We start from the raw sequence: 24,373 nt of genomic DNA on the forward strand, positions 1-24,373 counted from the left end.
GATTTTCCTTCACTACTGTCAGTATCCTAGTGAGGAGTTACTAACGAGGTTTGCTTAAACATTTGCTGGAACTTGCAACGTATCTTTGTTTGTAAGGATTCTTATGAAGTTTCGGAATCTAATATATTTAGGGTTGTTCAAATTCATTTTGCCTCTATGGAATACTAAAAGTGTTCAAAACTGACAGGTGATTTTGAAGAATATCTTCCTCAGAAAGGGGAGTATTATTAGGATTACCATTTGTAGAATTAAATCCAAGATCTTCGAGAATGCAATGTATGTAATGAGCCTTACAAACGAAGACAATGTTGTTATCTGCTTTGTCGGCAGGAACCAGTACGTACTGATCGTGTAATCTATCTATTTCTTTTTTCACTTCTGGTTAATTGAACACAGAAGGATAGATTGTTTTCATTTTGCCCCTCAATCTTTTCATACATGACTTTAACATGGATCTGATACATTCAATGCATTTTGACAATATAATTCTTATTTGTCTATAATTTTTAACATAGATACATTAGATTCCACATTTGGTTAAGAACAGAAAATGTATTTTTTTTAAAGCAATGTTAATATGACAAGCCCATGATCACATTCAGAAAACTGTATACAGAAAAAAAGAACATTGGAGAGATGGAAGTTGGGATCTGTACTTCGCGTAATCTCCTTAAGTGTCACACATCCCATAGAGAATAAAATTTATATGAATGCTTCCTGATGTAGTGTAGATTGAATTTTGTTCAAACCATGGCCCCCGGGAATGGGGTGAATGGAGATCAAAGTTTACCATAGGAATAGAAAATATTGTTTCATGTTTCAATGCACTGGTATTATTGGCTGAGACATTCATTTTCTACAGAAATATCTTCAGTTCAGAAGTTTATACGCCTATGATCTTGGTGATGTTGTATACATGGGAATGTTACATAAAATTTGTAAAAGCATTAAGATAGTAGACTTGTATATCAAAACATAATCAAATAGCATTATGTACATCTATATAACTATAGCTTTTTACAAGATCATACACATCGTATACATGTACCTGTACATGTATACAGCTTAATGTTCTGAATTTGCTTTACAGATTTCTCAGAATGTGTTGATCAGATGCCAAGAAGACAAAAAATTTCACCACTTTGCAGGTTCACACATCTTCTTCATATATGAAAGTTTATAAATTCAATAACTATAAATGAATGCATTCGGCATATTTTATTTTTTTTAAAAATGCATAAAATCAATCAAGATAAAGCAAAACATGAAAATCAAAATTAAAGATGTAAATTGTTATTTCAAAAAGAAAGCACTGTACAGTTTTGACATGATTGAATAAAGATAAGATATCAATAAAGTATAATAATTTCTTTTTAAATTTGCAAGCAGAGACACATAAACGGTGATATATGATAATATGCATTGTTTTCTCTACCCAAAACACATTTTTTTGTTATTTTATTAGATTTTATGTCACTCAGGTGTCCTAATGGTATCTGTTGTCGTTCGTCGTCGCGCGTCGTGCATTAAGATTTGAACATTTTCAGCGTCTTCTCTGCAACCGCTCTACCAATCTCAACTAATTTTGGCATTATAAAGCATCTACGGGTAACGGGGAACACAAATAGTGAATGTCATGGTTCCTGCTCCTCTGGGGCCTGAGGGATGAGACCAAACCAATTATATAAATGCAATCTTTTAAAAATCTTCATCTTTACTTCTGGACATCAAGCAGTCAAACTGCTGGCATGAATGTAATACCCAGGTACGCATTGAGTTATCTACCAAATATGTGAATTTTTTGGCCCAAGGATCAGGGCTTTAGTGCATGGTAGGATGGGGGTTGGGCTATATTGATTATATAGTGAAGATGCATTATTTCTTTGGAAATCCTCTTGTCTGCCTCTGATCATTAGACAAACAAACTTAATGTATAGTTAAGATAAAGAAGAGTGTAGGGGGTTCTGGTGTTAGGAAGGGTCTCTATTGATTATATACTAGTATTTCTTTTAAAATATATAACAGGAATTAAAATCACAAAATTATGAATAGAGTGTCCATATACAGATATATGACGATACAGAAATATGACGATCATAAACATGCTTAAATAATTGAACTACAGCTGATGATGTTATTTTCTACATTACGCTGAAATGCTCGTAAAGATTGAGAGAGTCTTATCCTTTGGGGAAATTTATTCCATAGATGTACACCTGAGTACTGAAAAGAGGACTTGAATAAGATTGTACGAAATTTTGGTAATTTAAGATCGTAATTAGTTTCAGATCGTAGGTTATAGGAAGTTGAAAAATGAAATTTAGATAAATCTATGAAGATATTCGGGATTCATTCCGCTGAAGATTTTGTATAATAATATGCATTTCTACAGACCAACAAGCTCATAACTAGTTAACCATTCAAGTTTCACAAATGGTGGTTTAAATGAAGAATCAGGGCTTGCGTCAAGAATGCTCCTTTTTGTACTTTAAATACTCTGTCCATGTCCTGCTTAGGGCAATACCCCAAACAGTCAAACAACAGTTAATAGATGGTGAAATATAAGCATTGTAATATAGTATGAAGAGGGAGAAATTTCTTAATCCTACGAAGAATAGATAAAATAATTTAAAGTTTTACAAACTGAATCAATATGATTCGCATACTGTAACTTATTATCAATATGTACACCAAGATTTTTTTTCAGTTTCAACCACTTCAATTGTTTTGGCTGAGGCATAACGTTGTAAATTTGGATTTTCTAGGTTTGATTTTCTTTGCTGTGTTCCCATTAACATACATTTTGTTTTATCTATATTTAATACCATTTGCTTTTGAGCTCACCATTTCTCACACTAAGATCTGAATTTAATGTATTTTCCAAACATCCTGCATTATGATTACTAGAATACAGAGTAATATCATCAGCAAAAATATTAATATTTGAATTGTTTACATACAAAGGAAAGTCGTTTATGTACAATAAAAATAGAATAGGACCCAAAATTGACCCTTGTGGTACTCCTGCTGTGACGGGAACAATATTGGAGACACATGTTTCAAATTTTACACACTTGGTCCTGTTGTAAAGATATGACTTAAACCGCATTATAGCTGTTTGTCCAAATTTGTAATGGGTTAATTTCTCTAGAAGAATATCATGATTCACCAAATCAAATGCTTAACTAAAATCTATAAATATAATACCGATTAGTTCACCACGATCCATTGCATTAGCCTTTCTGTTAGTTTTATAAGTGACGTTTTACAAGAATGGAGTTCCCTAAACCCCGACTGGGATTGTGTTCATAGATCAAATTCATTAGTGAAATTTTGTATTAGTTTAGCTACATGCTTTTCTATCAATTTATATATAGTCGGTAGAAGAGAAATAGGACGATAATTATTCGGGTCGGCTTTGTCACCTTTCTTAAAATTAGGTGATACTTTGGCTTATTTAAAGTTTGTCGGGAACATACCACTTACTATGCTAGCGTTAACAGTTTACAGATATTTTTAGATGCGACTTTCAAAAGACGCGGTCGAATAACGTCAATGCTAGCTGATTCATTGACATTTAGAGAATTTAACATGTTAAAAACTTCACTTTCCTCAATTTGATGAATACTAAAGAAGGTTTCCTCATCAAGCTTAGACCTAACAAAATTACATAATGTATAAGGATCATAATTATGTTTTGGTATTTCCAAAAGAAAATAGTTAGAGACATCCGTAAAGTGGTTATTAAAAGTATTTGCAATATCCTGTAGATCATCTATAATTTTCCCATCAGAAAATACATGAGATGGAGTTATATTCTTTGATTTACATGTTAATTGGTTAAGATAGTTCCACATTTCTTTTGGATTTGAACTCTGTTTAATCGCTGTTTTATAGTAGGATTTTGGTTTGTCTACAAGAAGACTAACTTATAGAGTCCATAGTTCTCCATATCTCGTTCTTAATGGTAAGAGTCACGTAGATGTCTAGCATTGTTTAATTCTTGTGTCAACCATTTAGAACGAATTTCATTCTTTACTCGTTTGGTTTTAATCTGCGCATGCTGGTCAAGTACACTATTAAATAATTTAAAGAATTCAGTGAGTATTTCATTGGGGTCATGCAATTGGCTGAGAATGCTAAAGTCTACATCTTTTAATCCTTGGAGGAATTTATTTGCATCAAACTTTTTGAAGTCTCTATACTGCATTTCTGTATGTTTTCCTTGTTGTTGCATGCATTTTGTTTTTCTTATGGCATATATTTAGTAGTGATCAGAGATGGCTATAAAAGGTACATTTACTTCACACATGTTATCTGGTTAATTGGTGTAAAAGTGATCTATTAGGGTACTTGAGGTATTAGTTACTCTGGTTAATGCTGTAATTAATTGTGAAAAACCAAACTCTTCTAAAGCATATGTCCAACTTTGTGGGAGTTCTTTGAATAAGTCTACATTAAAGTCACCTGTTAAGATAATTTTCGCATCCCCTCAAAGGGAAGCACAGTTAATCTCGCTAGCCAGGTCCTCTGCCCAGCAGGAGGGAGCAGATGGTGGGCGATATGCTGAACAATCAAAAATTGGTTTAGGATTCTTTGTATTTAATTCTAGCCAAATTGTTTCAATATTGCCAATTTCAAAATCTGTTCTGCGATTGTATATTATATTTTTAGAATTCCATGACCTGCCCTCAAAGTGTGGTCCTTCTTTTTCATTTCAAAGCCATCAATATTCAACTCAGAATCACTAATAGTTTCATTTAAATAGGTTTTACAAAGTCCTAGATTATTAAGAGTTCGTTTGTTTTGAAGCAGAAGTTTAATTTTTTTTAAATTTGTGGCATTAAGTGGCAAATGTTAAGGTTCCAAATTTTAAGCCTTTTTTCATCAAACCAAATTCATTAATGCTTGTTATACTGTTACTTTTTGTTATAAACACATTAGATTTTTTTGATTGTGAAACCTCCTTGACAATAGAACTATTAATATTTTACTTAGTCTTAGTGAATTTATAGGAATTAGATATAGTGTTTGACTTAGTACTAGAATTTGGAACAAATGCACATGAATACTCATTATCACGACATAAACAATAAACCTTATTACATTCCGAGCATAAACTATTCAAGAAGAGAAAATACATTATTGTTATTAATTATCCGGGCAAAATCATTGTTTTCTAGTGGCTATGCCACTTGGTTTTGTGTCTGCATCACGCCGTGCCTGCAATGATATATTCCAGAAATAGTAGAAAGTTGAACAAAAACATGTTGTATAATGCGCACACTTTTATATGATAGATTTTCAGCAGTACCAGTATCTGACAGCTGATTCCATATTTAAGTATTTGAACTTTCGCTCTCCAAAGATTTTTGAAGTACCGTATATACTCGCCTATAAGTCGGTCCGCCTATAAGTCGGTTGTATTTAATAAGCTTGCATATCAGATGGACTGACCTCGTATAAAACCATACTTTTGATAGCTCGCCTATAAGTCGGACAAAGAGTTTTGGACCAGAGATTAACTCCCAAAAAAACGACTTATAGGCGAGTATATACGGTAGGGATCACAGTGACACCATACATTTCACAAACATCTTTAATAACTTCATTAACATCACTGACATTCGTATCTCGTCTAGCAAACACTTCTGGAATATACACACATACACTGGGATTCCGATGTTGGAGCTCTGCAATTATTTCCGCAAAATCGTTTTCCATCCACTCTGCATCACGCCGTTGAAGTGTCATTTCCACAAGCAAAAACAATAATACTTTTATATGATGACGCATCCATATTTGTAAGAACAGATCGGTTTGTGCCGACCTGTACACTAGAATGCAATCCTCTGCTGTGGATCCTTTGTAATATAGTACTGATCTACTGGTTAAGGGCAATCTTTAATGTGGTATCCGTCATAGTACTTCTACTGGTTAAGGGCACTTTAATGTCATACTGACTATGCCTTGATACATCTGACCCAGGAATTTTCATTCCTTCCGTTGATGTCTCTTTCTCCTTTGTCCTGTTTGAAGCTGTTTGGGTACCTTTTGTTGGAAGAGATGCGAACTTTCTCGATGCATTTATTTGCTGTTTGAGATCACTGACTTCTTGTGACAAAAGTTGGACAGTGTCTGAGGGTTCCTTAATGATTGTTGCACTGTCAATGCAATGATGACAATTCATTTGGGGGTCTTCATCAACTTTTGAGGCCTTACTTTTAGTAGTTTATGTGTACTGAGGAGATGTTTCCTCTATGGTCTTACATCTCGTCTTCAAATTTTCATCAGAGGTCTTCAAATTCTTGAGCAATCTTTGACATCACGAGAAATATGAGTCTTCTTGGATGTGAAGGGTATTTGTTATTTCTTAAATGGTAAATGTGACAGAATCATCTCGCGACTTATGTATAGATCCATGTCTTCTTCTCTCGCGGTTTTTAAACAGCACAAGTTCGCTCTGTAGTAAATCCAAGATGATAGGGTACTTGTCCCCATTGAAAGTTATTGTGACACTCCTCTGATTTGTATTACCTTGGAGGAAATCTGGTGCTTCTAGATCCAGTTTCACAGATTCATTTGGAACCTCATTACTTACACTAAATGATCTTGAAAATCCAGTAACTGAGTCCAATATTGACTTGAAGAGGTTAGAACTATCACTCAAACTCATAATTACTTCATTGCAATTACTTAGTATAGATAATATATGCAGGAGCTGTAAAAACACCTCTGGTTACTTTGACTACTTATCAGTATGGAAATGCATTAATTCTTTGAGTCATGAACTCTGTTCCTTGGTATTAAACGAACTGACTACATACATAGTTTAATCTAATCAAAATAAGATGTCAGATCCGCTGGCATTCTCGCTACACTAACATCTTACAACAGATCATAGAGGGTAACGTTAGAGGTCAAATTTGGAATAACTCTAGACTTATTCGCTTCAACCAATACGCGATGATTTTGCAGGCGACAAATTGATTGGTTGATAGAATTTAACCTCTGAGGTGACCCTCAATGGGATGTTGTTAGATGTTAGTGAATCTAGTATTCGAGGAGATCTAACGTTCAATTTTAATTAGATTTTACACAGTTGTGATGAGCATGGGCCATTTTCGAGAATTTAGAATTTCAAGGCCCCTGGATCAGGGATTCCATGGAGGACAGGGGGGTCTAATTAAATAATGAAAATGAATGTGGGGTTTGGGGCATAACTCATTATTGCTGCATATTACTGATTAGATGAAATGCATTTTTCCCCCTACCCTGCCTATGGGTATTAAGCAACCAAAATAAACATGATAAGTGTATTATTTTGATACTACCTTTTTCAAAATTGTAAATGTCATGGCCTCTGTTTGAAAATATGAACCAACTTAAATGGTGGGATAGTTGTTAAATCTGGCTCAGGTAATGCCCATGGGCCTCTTGTTATAATTGTATGAAAAGTAAAAAAAAATATATGTACTTATACATACAGTATCTACGGAGTGAGTCATGATAGAAATCTCTGTCTAACACTGTTTTATGCTATAACCTTTGAATTACTATTTGAAAGAAAGTCGTGTTAATTGTGATTATATTTTGTAAATTATAAAGTTTACACACTGAGGTTTTATATGATTTCATGTTAACACCTATACAAATCTGAACTGTTTTCCAGTATTTCTTAATTCATATGTGTTTTAATTTATAACTATTGCTTTGTTAGACAGGTTTAATTGAGAACACTTGGAGGCTGCTATCCATGGAGACAAAGCATTGAGAAGCCAGTGTCAAGGTATTTATGGTTATCTGTTATACATTTCTATTGAATTGTTCAACACTGTATAAATTCTTAAAACTAAAACATTTGAAGTCAGTACATTTGTTATTTATAAACAGAGATATGTTCCTGTTGCAGATAATTGTAGAACAGTGTTGTAATTTACAGAGAAATCTCCCTGACTGAAGGAAAGCAACACAGGGTTCTGAAACAACAGGAAAAAGAAGAAATAGATGTCTGGTGTCAGTGATGTATAGATTGGTGTTACGAAAATCTGTCAGAGTGTCAGGTGTTAGTGATTCTAGTCACATTACGCACGTGTCAACAGACCGGGTCTGGATCAGTGATCATAAAGGCAACCTCATCTTAACAAACAGGACAGGAGACATACTAGATCACCTGACAGATTTAATTAGCTATACTGGTGGAGTACATACTGTGACCGGTGGAGGTGATGTGATTTATATAGACAGTAAACGTAACATCATCAAACTGTCTACAGTTAAAGAAAAGACCACAGTAATACCATACAATACAGCACCATGGGAACCATACTGTGTTTTCAGCTCCCCCTCCACTGGAGACTTGCTTGTCGGGATGTGGAATACTGATACAAGGACAGGCCAATTAAACCGTTACACTGACACAGGACGACACATACAGACCATACAGCACGAAAACACAGGTCAGGGACTGTATAATAGACCTATCTACATCACAGAGAACCGAAATGGAGATGTTATTGTGTCTGACTATTACTGTTATGCTGTAGTGGTGACAGACAGTACAGGCAATCATCGCTTCTCCTACACAGGTCCTCCATCAGGATCACGACTAACACCACGTGGAATCTGCACTGACGCGCTGTCACACATCTTGCTGTGTGATTGGGACACCTACTCAGTACAGATTATTGATAAAGATGGTCACTACCTGACAACAATAGAGAGGGAACAACACGGGATAGACAGACCATGGAGCCTGAGTTATGATGACAACACCCGGTCTGTCTGGCTCGGTTCATACAACAACAACACAGTGAACATCTACAGACCTATCTATGGAGGGGATAATCTGAATGGTAAGTTATACTGAAGTATTATTATATGTTTTGTTTACAATATTTAGTGTGTACAATATATTATAGTCATTGTTTTGTGTTTAATTATAAGACATTAAAATGATTAAAGAATTATCATACTGATAGCTAAAGTGTAAATACATTACATGGTTAATTGAATTCTAACCTGTTGTGTTCTGTAACAAGAAATGTTTTAAGAAAGAATATTAATTGATAAGTTGTCAAATTAATAATGATTTGATTTTCAGTTTAGATTTAATTAGGGTTATTCTTATGTGTACTTAATTGTTAATTTTGTTGTATGTGACAAACTACTCCTGAATTTGTACGGACTGCCTAATGATTTGTCAGCATGGTTAAATAACTTTAATTGATTCTGTCTTCTTTTTTGGTTTACATTATTTTTCATATTCCACTGCTTAATGGTTTGTAGATTAAATTCATAGATAATTATAAATGTCAGGAAATAGAAAAATGGTTAACGTGGTAAAATCGGTGTGTGGTCTATGTCTGGGGGGGGGGGGGGGGGCTAATGTCCTAGTTCTTATCATTAGATGATATATACTGTATTAGGGAAAATTTTAATGCGCCCAGATTAAAAGATCTGTTTATTGTTTATTTGTTATTGTTTTTGTCTTTTGTCTTGTCTGATTGTTTGTTTGACTGCTTGTCTGTAAGTCTACAAATTTAACCTTCGTCATAATATTTGAATCATGAACAATAGAGACTTCATATTTGGTAAATATAGTCCACTAATTAAACTCTTTCAAATGCAACCAAGGTCAATGACCTTGTAATCTTGACTGTGACCAATATGCTAAAAATAATTTTTTTTTGCAAACTTTAACCTTTGCTTTAACTTTCGAACCATAAAAGATAGAAACTTCCTATTCAGTATGCATACATCACTGAAAAAAAACTCCTTTAAATGACACTGTGGTCAATGACCTTGTGACCTTGACTGATGTATACGCTAAATATATGCTTTTGTTGTCAAATTTTAACCTTTACTATAACTTTGGAACGAAAAAGATAGAGATTTAATATTTTGCATGCATACTCGACTAAATAAGCCCTTTCACAGGATACCAAGGTCATTGGTATTGTGACGTTTACTGTGTCCTATATGCTAAAAAAATATAAATCTAAATATTACTATATGTTTTTTTAACCTTCACCATAAGTTCTGTAGAATGCATTAAAACAAAATTTCAAATTCAGCTTTATGCATGTGTTTTTATGTCTATTCTGAGAACATGACTGTTTTTGTTATAGATCCAAGCAGTGATGCTATAAATAAAGTGGATGAGTTGAAGAAGTTTCTGAGGAAGGAGAAGACAACTGTCACCCATGCCAGAGGAATACTTGTTGGATGTGCGGAGGCTGGAAAAACAACGCTACTGAAGAGATTAAGAGGGCAAAGTCAAACTGTCAGCAAAGCTACAAAGTCATCCAGGGGAATAACAACATTGCTGAAGAGATTAAGATGGAAACGCCAAGATTTCAGTGAAGTTACAGAGTCCACCAGGGGACTGGAAGTCCATCAACATCTATTCATTGTTAGAGATGGCGTTTTAGAAGGTAAAAATAATTTCTGACACATTTGCAAAAGATAAATGAAAGAGTAAGAAATATCCCTTGAATTTTTGTATTAGATCCAGTCTTAAAGAAATTATTCAAGATATTTTCATCAAACTTCATACACTGATACAAATGTTTATGTCGCCTACGTAATGAGGCCAGGCCAAGGCGTTCATGTTCTATGGTCATATTTCTAGTTCTTTAAACCTCTGTTTTACCTTTGTATGTCTGTCCGTGTGTCCGTCCGTAACAAATTTTCGTCGCAGTTTTCTCAGCAACTACTCATCTGAGGCATGCCATATGGTGGAATACATTTTCGCTCAAATCCGATGTAAACTTCCTGTTTGTCTGTGCGTCTGTCTGTTTCATACATAACAAATTTTCGTTGCAGTTTTCTCAGCAACTATTTATTGTAGATGCTTGAAATTTTAATACAATCTTTTCTGAGGCATGCCATATGGTGGGATACATTTTCGTTCAAATCAGATGTCAACTTCCTGTTTGTCTGTGCGTCTGTATGATTCATACATAACAAATCTTCGTCGCAGTTTTCTCAGCAACTATTTATTGTAGATGCTTGAAATTTTAACACAATTTTCTCTAAGGTATGCCATATTTTGGGATATATTTTTGTTCCAATCGCATATCAACTTCCAGTTTGTCTGTTCATCTGTCCGTTTCTTGCATAACAAATCTTTGTCGGAGTTTTCTCATTAGCTATTCAAAGCGGATGCTTGAAATTTTATAACACTCTTTGTTGAGGCATGCCATTATGGTGGGGTTAGTTTTGATATTAACCTGATGTCAACTTCATATTTTTCTGTGCATCTGCCTGTAATTCAACTTGTGTATACCGGTATTTACATGATAGTGCTTACGAGGGCTGTTCAATAAATAATGTACTTGGTGCTCAGAAAGAAGCAAACGATGCTTTTCAATGATTTAGTCTTCATGATTTTACTTATCAATCTCTTTTAATTCAAACACATGTCTGTAACATTTTTTTATCCAATTTCTGATTGTTTTGAGAACTCATTTGTTGGTATGACCCTTAGTATACTGGAAAATGGCAGATACAATGATTTTCTGGACTTGTTTTTTCCTTCAAAAAAGGTTTTTTTTTCAAGTTTGGAAAAAGAAACAACTCAAAAGGTCAAAGATCTGGCAAATATTGTTAATGTGAAAAAAAAATAACTTTCTGTGAATCCCGAAAACCCTTTTACTCTTCAGGGCATGCCGGTTTGGACGCTGTCATGAAGAAATTCAATGTAGTGAAATCCTGATTCTGGGTCCTTCCTCTAATAAACCTTTCGATCTTTTTGCAAAAAAATTGCTTTCCAGACTCCTTCAGATATTAAACTGTCTCCCCGAATACGAATTTGTACAACAATACCACTAATATTTAAGAAAATTGCATATAAATCTGTCTTTGTGTTCTTGCATACCTTTGCTTTTGTCAGACCTTCGCCGTTTTTATCAAATTCATCTTATGGTAAATTTTGTTTTGATGATTTTAAGCAATAGATTCATGTTCCAATATCTGAATATAAAACAAACATGGATAACTACAATTACTGATATTTTAAAATAATTTCCTTCGTACAAGCTGTCTTTTTCATTCATTTTTCAAAATATAGGGTGACCTTTGAGTACCAAGCTTTTTTTTACTGTCAAACGTTTCTTAAAAAACAGTGTAAACTACTTCCGATATGATGTCTACCAAACTTGCTATGTGTCTTAAAGTCAATCATACATCATCAAATATTATTTGTTGAAATTTGACAAAAATACATAAATATTTATAATTTTTGTTGGCAAGGAGGGTACCCATTTTTGATGCCCATTATATAATTTTTTTTATCATTGAAATCCACCTGCTCATTTGTCTATAAAACAGGCATTGGTTGCTGTAAATGACACCTATTTCAGCCTTTTCACTCTAGTTTACTGATTCTTTACCATTCATTTAGAATGCAGTGTCTCGAAAAGCCCTTGTTTCCCAGCTTCTCACGATGAAACTATGAGATGAAATGTGGTCACATAAACTGTTATGAATTTAGTAATGATTCAATAATGAGACAAAAGTCAAGTTTAATATCATATGATATTTGTATTGTATGTCATAAAGTTCAGAACATTATTTATTGATCAGCCCTCGTATTTACATTAGAGCGCGGGTATTACTAGTGAGCATTGGCTCACAGATTCCTTGCTTTAAATCTAGAGCAGCCAACCAGAGAGCTGGACGTTATCCAGTCATCATCACATAATAAAGATTTTAAATAATATGAACAATATATAGAATTACATGATAACATACAAGTGGTAGAATGTTAGTTGTCAATGAGGAAAAAAGAGATAGATAATTATGAAAAAAGAGATAAACAAGCAAATTCAAAGAGTTGTGGTCCCCGCTTTCGATATCTTTGTGGGTGAGATGTCAATTTTTATGACATTTTGTATTATTGTGTCAAATATGAAGGCCCTATCATATGTCATTTAGAAATTATCACCGAAGATTAATTCTCTCTAAAATAAAGTCAATCATCATGGTCAAGGGGTCAGAAATCATAGCATGCAGGGTTCTCCACAAGGCGCGCCATGGTTAAATTTATGTGCGCCATGGTTAAACGAGCTGCGCCATGGTTAAAATCAGCATCCGCCATGATTAAATTTTATTGCATTTCAGTTCTGACACCTACATTTTTTAATGACTTGAGTACTTAATTTTGTTTATACTACGACTGTCTTGCACCTGGCAAGCCTCTAAGAAAAACGGACTGCTAAACAAACACTTCATTCGGCGACTATATGCTATGAAGCATGACAATCAATGGATAGTCAATCAGCTGATCAATATTTTGTGAGTTAATTATCCTGTACACATGTAAATAATTTTGGGTAACTTCAATATGTTCACTACATGATTAGACATATAACGGGTTTATAAAAAATTACAATTTAATACCGATACGGTAATACACGAACAAAAATCGTCATGCTTGCGATTCAGGTTTCTGTGCCTGAAAAAAACATACTCTGTAAAAATTTCATATTCCTCCGTATTTAATCAATTCCCCATGCTCTGTTTTATAAGCTTTAAATTTATTATCTTTTTGATTAAATGTGTATAGGGCCGGCGTCTCAATCACAATCTTAGTTTAAGACTTACTTCCCGTTGTTATGAAACGTCGCGTGGCGCTATTTTTAGCTCTGGACACGTGGAGAAGTAAACACAATGGGTGATTAATGCAGTATCTAGACAAATAAAACGTTTAGAAAAAAGGACACTAGTCCAAATAGTCTTTTATGTGTTTACTTAAAAAAAAAAACACTATCCATTAATCAGTTCTATAGTCATATTGAAACAAAACATTTCATAAAACAGGCTACAATTCTTATAATTATTAATCTAATGCCATGGTTACTGGCTACCTGTAACAACATAATTTTTTTTTAATTCCTTCAGAAGATTACTGCAGTTTTGGGCAAATTTTGGTACATGTGTGAAGTAAGATAAATTAAATAAATCCTTTTCAATTTTAATTAATATTTTTTTTCACTTTAAAAAGTGTTAGTTATTCAATGTTTTGTATTGCAGTAGGTAGGTTTAAAAACTGTAAAAACCAATCATTGAATAATGAAGATAAGGAAGTCTAAGATGCACTAATGTTTTCGGCCACATTTCGCCTTCGCGCAGCTTCCTCCACGGTTAAATTTTTAAATGTGGAGAACCCTGGCATGCTCAGAAATACCTTATCACAAGTATTGTAATGCACCGGTCAAATATAAAAGTTCAATCTCTTTCCAATCTAAAGTTATAAGGAAAGGTTTACAATAAAAAAAAAGTAGGCTAAATTTGAAGTCCAAGATCACAAAATCAAAAATCTCAGGGTATGAAGAAAGGCATTGTCACAGGCAATACACAGGTATAAAATAAAAATCCCTGCATGATGAGCAAGATTCAAGTTCTTGAAAGAAAAGGTTTAACTTAGAGGCCAAGGTCACGAGGTCAAAAGTCATAGTGTTCATAGGAAGGTCTTGTTACATTTAATACACATTTAAGCCCTATCTCTTCTCAGTCAAAGGAAACTACCAATTAAAAAATGTTAAATTCTTCTAAAGTAGGCAATTGTCAAGATTGCGGATATAAAAAATCAAAGAATTTAGAAAGACCTTGTCACAGGTATTATTCATGTGTAATATGAAAGTCCTTTCTCTACTAATTAAAAGGGTATGACCAAGATTAAAGATGATTGTGAAGTAGATAAAACTCCAAGGTCAAGGTCAAGACGTCAAATTAGGTATTAAGAAATGTCTTGTCAAATGTAATACATATCTCTAATATGAAAGCTCTATCATTCTCTCATTCAAAAGTTATGGCCAGTAAAAGTAGTGTTTATTAACTTTAATATTTTTAAAAATAAGTCAAACTTCAAGGTCACAAGGTCATCGTGTATTTAGATGTCTTGTCGCAGGTAATATATGTAATTTCAAAGTTCTTTCTCATCTTAAAGATATGACCAAGGTTAAAGTTTTTGGGACGGGCAGACAGACGGAAGGACAAATGAGATTTATTGTTCCCTCACTTTTACAAAAGCAAGGGAACATTATTACTCTATTATGTGTTAAAATGAAACCATTATTAAATAACATTCCTCTTTTTTCAGTGGCTGATGATGACTCAACATTCAAGTCATTTATCAGAATAAATGCTGCAGATTTGAAACCAGACCCAAGCAGCAGTGCCGTTGCCAGCTCTGATGCAAATGAAAAAGAAAATTTGGAAGTAGGAAGTACTGATAAAAGCACTGAAGTAGTTTATAACCGAGAGGAAAAGAAAGAAGAGAATGTGGAAATGTCTAGTTCACCAACGGAGGGCACAGAAGAAGAGAACTCAGTAGAGATAATGGCCAGTCTTATCTCTTCAGAAGCTACAGCTATGGTAAAGGATGAAATTTTTCAGAAAATCTTGTCTGATAAAGAAAAATTACCAACTGTCAGCATGCTGGATTTTGCTGGCCAGTTAGCCTATTATGCCTGTCACCAAATTTACGTAACACCAAAGGCCTTTTTTATCCTTGTGTTGGACATGACTAAGAGGTTTGAGGATGTGGTGGATCAAGAGAAAGATAATCAAGAGGGATCAATCTTCTCAGTATGGACGTACAAAGGTTAGGCACTTGTAAAATGTCCAATATTAAGCTCTTCTGATTCAAAGACTTAAGAAGCTAATGTCTTTGCCATTTGTTCGGTGAGCGGCGTGTGTTATACAGTATCCATAAATGTTTTAGAATACTGGCCAAAATCATAACTCAAAATCCCCTTGGTCAATTATTGTCAAAGGATGACTGCACTTAAGGATATGCAAAATTTACGTCAAAATAAACTTTCAAAACAGACATTTTTCTTTCAATAGCAGAAACGATCAACATCTAACCTACAACTTTACTTAATTACAATAAATAAAAGTATGTATTTACAACGTACGAATCTGTTTTCTGAGGTTGGGGTCAACACCATTCGTTCTATCTTCGAACCATAATGAGGACGCCAACTTTCTTTACTAACTTTATACATAGACAGCGCATGTTTGTCTATTGTTCTCCTTTTAACAGTAGTTGTATATTTGTATAAATAATGTTGTGTTTAAAGGAGATTAATAGACAAACATGCGCTCATCGTTAAAAAGAGAAAAAAAATCTACTTCTTCTTACACTAGCTCTCTCTGTTGTAACCAAGGGCTGTGACACGTTGAATATTATAATTCACCACGTGATATCTTTTCTCAGGTAATTTTGTGAATACTAAATGTCGTCACGTGACTTATTGATAGCATGTTTTGTGATAACTAGGACACTGTGTTCAAACATGTTGAATAGTCAGCCAGCGATTTAAAATATTCTTTTCTTACATGGATTAGCTCAAACGATTTAAACATTGGTAAATAATGTACTTCTGCCAAACAGAATGAATAGCAAAATGGAAAATAGAGATCTCATATTTTTAGGTCACCTGAGTAAACTCAGGTGACCTATTGCTATCTGTTATCGTCCGTCGTCATGCGTCGTGCGTCGTCCGTTGACATTTGAACATTTTCAGCTTCTTCTCTGCAACCACTAAACCAATTTCAACCAAATTTGGCATAGAGCATCTATGGGTTAAGAGGAACAAAAATTGTGAATTTCATTATCTCTGCCCCCCTGGGGCCTGAGGGGTGGGGCCAAAACCACTAAAATTAATGCAATCTTTAAAAATCTTCTTCTTTACTCCTGGAAATCAAGCAGTCAAAGTGTTGGCATGATTGTAATCAAAAATGAGTCCTCTACCAAAATTGTGAAATTCATGGCCCTGGGGTCAGGGGTTCTAGTGCCAGGGCGGGGCTAAATAAGTAGGTAGTGAAAATGTATTATTTCTTTGAAAATCTTCTTCTCTGCTCCTGGGTATTAAGTAAACCAACTAAGTACTCAGTTATTATGAGCAAGAGTGCTTCTACCAAATTTGTGATTTTTATGGCCCCAGGGTTGGGGGTTCTGGTGCTAGGGCGGGGCTCTATTGATTATATAGTGAAAATATATCAATTCTTTGAAAATCTTCTTCTCTGCTCCTGGGTATTAAATAAACTAACAAAGTAAATAGGTATGATAAGCAAGAGTACCTCTACTAAATTTGAGTCGGGATCGAGATTTCAAATTTACGAACTCGCACTTCCGGTTTTAAGATGAAACGGTGGGTAAATAAAGCAAGATCAGAGAAGATAGCTTGGTTTAGTGTAAAATTCATCGATACGAGTGCCATTCAAAACGTTTCATCCGTTCAAAGGACAAATAAAATGCTGACGACTTTGTTGCACAATGACATGCTGGTGAGATAATTATGTATTCGTTTCAAAAGTATCTGTAAATTATTCCCCCCCAGGTTTGCCCTTGGTAGCTATTGCATATTGCCAGCGACATTGTTTAGGTCTCTGTTATAGCTTACAGTCTTAGCATCATACTTCACAAAAGGGTTGCTTATGCATCAGATGTAATGAATAAAACTATGGGAGAATTTAAGTCCATTAGAGGAAGTAATAAACAATAACCTGATGAAATAAAAAAAAATTCAACTATTAAAAGGCAAGAATACAAAAATATATACAGGCATGTAGTATCATTTGTATCAGCAAGAAAAATTATTTTACACTTAATTGAAAAAATGTTCACCCTACTCCCCAATACTCCATGTCTGTTTAATAATAGGAATTATAGTTTTAGGCATCAAGTAAATTTTAGAACAATGTCTACACATTCACCTAACACATATTAAAAAAATGAAGATATATTGAAAGACTTTTTAAGAATTGATTTTTTAAAATAGATTTTGACCAACATCACAAAATTTATAAAACTGGTCCAAACTGGCAGATGATGACAGAAGCAATTAAATATTCTACTTTCCTATTTGTAAGCATTATTAGTCCAGTGGTAAGGAGCCTATTGGAATAGCATTATAAAAGAATGTCCAAATATTAATAAATATTAATCATTGATTTATCAAAAACAAAATTATTTCCTTCTTCTTCGGGACTTTTTAATTCTCGTGTTCATAACTAAACCTAAACATGAAAAAAAGCTGGCCTTATAATGAAGAAAGGGGCCTCTTTAAAAATAGATAATTTCAGGGCCGCTGGGTCATGGGTACCAGGGGGTACTTTAACTAAAAATAAATTAATGCTTTAAAATCTGCCCTTTGATAAGCAATGGTGCCTCCTTCAAAATTTGTGAATTTCATGGCTTTTGGATTAAAACACGAACCAAGTACAATCGCTGGAAAGTTGTAACATGATACTCAGGTGACCTATAAGGCCCGTGGGCCTCTTGTTTAATTCATGTCATTGTTATTCATCCAGTCTAATTTTAGATCCATTTTTACGATATTAGCTCCTTTTCGTATACATGCATAATGTTTAATCAAGGGCAGATAAGTGTAAATTCTCTGTATTCGGAAAACCGTAAGGACAAAAAACATGAAATTAATTATTGTTTTACAGTCTAAAAATATTTTTAACATTTTTATTAGGTGTCAAATGGGCATACTTCTGTAGAAAATATTTAAAAGTGAAATTAAGTTAACATTTAAAAGCAACAGAAGCGATCGGAAAATACCCAAAACACAGCGTTAAATGCAGTCTTCCTTTGTCACGATGAATCCTTGGCCTTAGAGCTCCCATCTATTAAAAACACTGTGTCATGACCCTAAGACAAGGGGAGATAATTAGAAAAAATGAAAGCAAAGTATTGGTTGCTAAAAAAATCTCTGGTCAAGAACTAATGTTGTAGATAAACATTTGCATGTCGGAGAATTAATTTAGTGCAATCAGCATGGTTTCTTGACCAGGAATTACATTGATTTTATTAAAATGTTGATATTTTGCTTGCTGTAAGGACTATTTGTCAGTCATATCACGTTGACTCAAAAAGTAGGTCAAGATGACTTACTTTATAAATATCGTGGCCATTCTTTATGAATGATTTAGAGGCATATTTTGAAAAATTTCAGGTCTATGCTCATCAAACTTTCTTAGTTCATGCATCATAGGCAGGGTTGTGGACAACCACTCGCCCACAAGCAAATGGAGATAACATTTGCTCTGGGAAATTAGATATTAAAAAAAGAACTTAGACGAAGATTAATTCCTTTCATCTTTTTTCAAAGGAATGAATTAAAATATCTTTAACATTGGCAATTTTTAATAGAACCATTAATTTTGCAAAAATTTTCAATCATCTGCAGTTTTTGGTCTTAGTCGTAGGTTCTTTTGTAAAACGGCCCAAACAGAATGTTTTTCCCTAGAACGTAATCAAATTTCAGTTTTAATTTTGATGTACTTTCTATTTCATTTTCAAGTAAAATATCCAAGTATGAAGCTGAAGTGTCGGACTCTGTGGTATCTTTTATCTCAAGCTCACCAGGATATATCGTGTCGACAAAGGAATGGCAATTATCATTATTAATTGACAATACGTCGTCGTTATATCTAAATGTCGAGTTGAAGGCCACAGCAAGTGTTTAGCATCAATTACAGGGCTCTTGATTATCTATAATTAGGTGCCGTTTATAGGCAACAATCCATAATCAAAAAAGTACCTTTATCCCAATTAAATGTGTTAATTTTCCCAAAAGTCATTTCTCTTAAAATTTAAAAGTATAGCTGGATATGTAATAATTAAGTTTGTTTTTTTTTCACATTCCTCTGTATTGCAAAGCAAAAATTAAGTTGATAACAAAGGTCAGAAACTAGTATATCATGTTTATAAAGAATGATGGTTAACTAAAAAATTTCCAAAATGTCGCTATTTTTCCCAATTTTTATGGACCCGGATCCATTTCCAAAAATTGGTGTTAGAGCGCTACATTTAAATCTTCCTTTTTAGCCCTTACAAAACAATGATGAAAAAAAAAATATGGTACCTTGGCGTTTATAGGACAAAATGGCAGTAACACTTATTTTCAACTTATAGTGATCAGCAGTAAATAACACACTACATCAAAAATCATGAATTATTACAGTAATCATATATAAAGTCTATATAAACCATGTATGTATTCATGATAGTGTTAGATACATGTACACGGCTTTCTACTTTCTTGGTCGAGTGGGTTAACCCTTTAGCTTAATTGGAAGAGCACTGGACAGACATGCCAGAGACCCTGGGTTCAATCTCAAGCAGATGCATATAAATGTCTCTGTTTAATACAATCGTTTATGGCACGTATCGGTTCGTTGAGGATGTGACCCATAAATTCATGGTCAGTAGACAGGAATACACTGCTTACCGTACCAAAGTACACTACATCATGATATATTATTTCTCCAAATCAGATGTCGTAGAAAAAGCTGTAGATACTGAAGGAAGATACGTAAAATTATGTTCACGATTTAAAATCCGCATGTCCCATAGTTCATAATAATTTTTTGAATAACTTTATGCTTAGGAAAAAATAATAATTATTTAATTTAATTCTGTTAGAGTAGTGTAAAAATAAAAAAAAATATTGATTGAGGTTCTGATACAACATATAAGTTGTAAGTAAAAGGCTGTAGATCTTACTCTTATCAGACAAACCTGTTTGTTTTTAGCTTTACTGATCAGAGACCAGAAGTGATTATGCAAAAGTAAGGTATCCGTTATCTGTCCATCTGTCTAGTTAGCTGTCTGTCCGTAAAAAAATCAAAAGACTATATTCCCTGAGTTTTTGGCTGATTACAGTATAACTTGGCACAGAAGTAGACTACACTAAGATACATAATTCTTTATATGGGTTTCTGATTTCTATGAACAGTGTTGCACTGGTCACTAAAAATAGAAATTTCGGTGAAATATTTTCAAAATGTACTCGTCCTACAGTTTTGGTCTGATTTCAATATAACATGGCACACATAGAGACTATACACCTAGAAGTATACATTCTATTTATTGCTGTAGCAAGATTTAAATCAAAGTGCTACTTTTCTTTTCCCTTGCTATAAGTACTAACCAGTAAAGCTACAGTCTCATTAGAGACTTCTAATTTTATTATCATCCTTTATTTACATACTCTTGTTTCTTTTAGACTACCTGAAGTTTTGGATTACCTCAATCAAGGCATTTGGAGGCAAAAAGGCACCACTGTTTCTTGTTGTCACACACACGGAAACAAAATCTACAGATGTAAGTATTCTGTCATAAACAAATGTAAATTATAAAAGGAATGAAGATATCGCCAACCTATCATGAGAATGTACAAGTACTGCCATATTTTACAGAAATACAAAAACAAAAAGATTTCTGGCCTATTAGGTCATAAGATTGGTTACAGTCTTTACAAAATGTATTGATGTCTATTTTTGTTGATGACTATTGGCAAAATTTGGATAATAATTCTTGTCTTTGATATTGATGGCTTACCTGAGCTGCAAACTAAAGAGAGCTTTATGGATCATCCGTTGTCCTGTGGCCATTCATCCGTCTCTGTATCTGTTGTTCCTCTTTAAAAATTTCCTATGTTTTACTTCTTAAGTACCATGGTATGGGCCAAAAATTAACCAAGTTGTTACAAATTATCTTTCGCTTAGGTAAAATTTAGAAATTTCAAAGAGACACCCAGTTTTAATTCTGTAAGCTTAATTTGGCGATTTGTTCTTGAACTTGTATTGAAATTTAACTTTATTCTGTTCTTTATTTTTTTTATAAGAAATCATGGTTTTGTATTAAACAGAAAAAAATGTTTAAGGAAAGATCAAAACTGGAAAACACCAAATGAATTAAATAAATACAATAAATAGTCAAAAATATAATTACATATAAATTAGTTCTCATAGTGAAAAACAACTTTGCTATCTGTTGTCACAGTTGCATTAGCAGTCCCATTTGCCAGTAATAGGGTGTATAGAAGGACCATTCTTTCTTCCAAGGGGAGATAATCAAGGGAAAGTCATTAGAATTCACAAAAAATATCATCATAACAAGACCCTCTATGCCAGAAAAAAATTAAACTTGTGAGAAAGCTTCCTATGATAGTGTTAATTCTAATTTCTTTAAATCTCGGTTTTAAGAGGTAGGGTAGTGCCACAATAGGACATTAAAGTTCATAAAAGACCTGATAAACCGCTAGACCAGTTTTAGGGGTAGGGTAATGCCAATATAGGAGATTAAAATTCATAAAAAACCTGATAAACTGTTGGACCAGGAAAACTGAAACGTGTGATATCATCATCAGGTTAATTTGATTCAAACCATATCAACATTGGTTCCGATGGCAATAGGCAATCAGAGATTTACACTGAAATATAATAAGGCAGCACAGTTCAGACTTACTATGAGAAATCAACGGAAAATAGAAGTGCGAAAACGGGAATTGTTTTTAAAACTGAATTTATTATTATTAAACTGTTATTTTTATGACATAACTTAAACACTTATGGAAATAGCATAATATAACCTACTCTGTACTATATGAAGTTTGGTCTGGTCAAAGTACATTCACGTGATGAATGCATAGTACGTGTACTGAATGTAGGTTATTAACAAATATCAATATCATAAGGGCATACCCTATTTGAAAGTAAAAATTCAAGCTATTAATTGTTTCTGCTTACTTTGTACCTTCTGAAAAGTACTGCTGCTTTGCATAGAATTTGCGTTTAAATAGTTAAAATTTCAGGTAAATAGCCCTATGTCGAAATATGTTTGACTTTTACCAAATTTTTTGTGTACTTATTAATCCACGCTCTCGATTTAAAGGAAGCAGTAGCACATTTCAAGTTAAGGAACATATCCTTTATTTATATTCAAAACATGGTTAAGATTTATTTCGTCTATGCCCCTACAAAAGGACGATTTTAAAATTGCAAATTATTTCATTATCTGGTATTATGAAGAATACAAAAAGTCACATTTTTGTGTGGCGTCACAGTAAACTTTTCCCCTAAAAAAAATTAAACCTGCCGCCTTTTTTTCAGCCTTAACAATGTTCCGAAGAATAAGAGGTACTGTGAGCAGTGACTCACTAAATGATACCCCAGGCCCCTTATGATTATAATGGCAAAATGCATGTTCTGCTTGTACATGATAAAAACTCGTACGTGCAATGGAAAGTAATTATAAAATGATAATAAGACAAATTATGAATTTGTCGTTCGGTACCTATTCATTCATGAGTACACAGAATAAAGAAATAATGCTGGCAGGCGTGTCGCCCAGTATAAAAAGACGTCACTGACCTTTTGAGTCTATAAGGGACACAGACTCAAGGAGTTCATTTGGTGCCCCTCGGATAATCCTCAGGGATATTGTATTGTTTTATGGACTTTGAGATTGAGTACTGTTCGATGTCTCCAATGAAGGATATGGAGAAAACGAACAGCATTCAATCTCAAAGTCCATTAAACATTATACAGAATCAGAGTACAGGAAACACGGACCTCCGAAACATCAGAGGTGGGATCAGGTGCCATGGAGGAAAACTGCATTGTTTAATTGACTTTTGCTATGGGAAACTCAAAAAATGTGTCAGATAAAAAACATGGAGGTGCACAATGGCAATATGCAATTAAGATTCTGTGAAAGTTCTGTGAAAGTTTTATCAAAGAGACCAGAAAGCCTTATGCGATAGTAGTGCAATCCGTCGTCAATCTAGCTGTCTGTCTGTCCGTCCTTCTGTCTGCCTGTAAACAATTCTATGATCACATTTTCTGATCATATTTTGTCCGTCGTCCGTCCGTCCGTCTGTCCGTCCGTAAACTTTTCACATTTTCGACTTCTTCTAAAGAACCATTTGGCCAATTTTGACCAAACTTGGTACAAAGCATCCTTTGGTGAAAAGAAATTCAAATTGTTAAAATGAAGGGCTAAGTCCCTTCACGAGGGGAGATAATTAAGAAAAGACAAAAATAGGGTGGGGTCATTAAAATCTTCTTCTAAGGAACCACTAAGCAAGGAAAGCTGAAACTTATGTGGAAGCATCCTGGGATAGTGTAGATTCTAAATTGTTCAAATCATGACCCCCGGGGGTTGGGCGGGGCCACAATGGAGAATCAAAGTTTTACACAGAATAATATAGGAGAAATCTTTGAAAATCTTCTTCTCAAAAACCACTTGGCCAGTAAAACTGAAACTTATGTGGAAGCATCCTGGGGTAGTGTAGATTCTAAATTGTTCAAATCATGACCCCCGGGGGTTGGGCGGGGCCACAATGTAGAATCAAAGTTTTACATAGAAATATATAGGAAAAATCTTTAAAAATCTTCTTCTCAAAAACCACTGGGCCAGAAAAGCTGAAATTTATGTGGAAGCATCTATACGGGGAAAATCAAAGTATTACATAGAAATATTCTTTGAAAATCTTCTTCTCAAGAACAACTGGGCCAGAAAAGCTGAAACTTATGTGGAAGCATCCTTGGGTAGTGTAGATCT

The 24,373-nt window shown here is 34.0% G+C and overlaps 1 protein-coding gene across 1 annotated transcript; it reads left to right on the top strand.

The window, feature by feature from the left end:
* Positions 1-8,356: 8,356 nt before the first annotated feature.
* Positions 8,357-21,148, top strand: LOC134273501 (uncharacterized). The gene is made up of 4 exons (XM_062755697.1): positions 8,357-8,855; positions 10,131-10,436; positions 15,107-15,610; positions 21,033-21,148. The coding sequence occupies exons 1-4, from the start codon at positions 8,372-8,374 to the stop codon at positions 21,146-21,148; spliced, it is 1,410 nt and encodes a 469-aa protein (XP_062611681.1). The 5' UTR covers positions 8,357-8,371.
* The last annotated feature ends 3,225 nt before the right edge of the window (positions 21,149-24,373 follow it).

The sequence above is a fragment of the Saccostrea cucullata genome, unplaced genomic scaffold (genome assembly GCF_032062105.1).
Source record: "Saccostrea cucullata isolate Sc308-1 unplaced genomic scaffold, CSIRO_AGI_Scuc_v1 ctg1311, whole genome shotgun sequence".
In the NCBI taxonomy this organism is placed as follows: domain Eukaryota; kingdom Metazoa; phylum Mollusca; class Bivalvia; order Ostreida; family Ostreidae; genus Saccostrea; species Saccostrea cuccullata.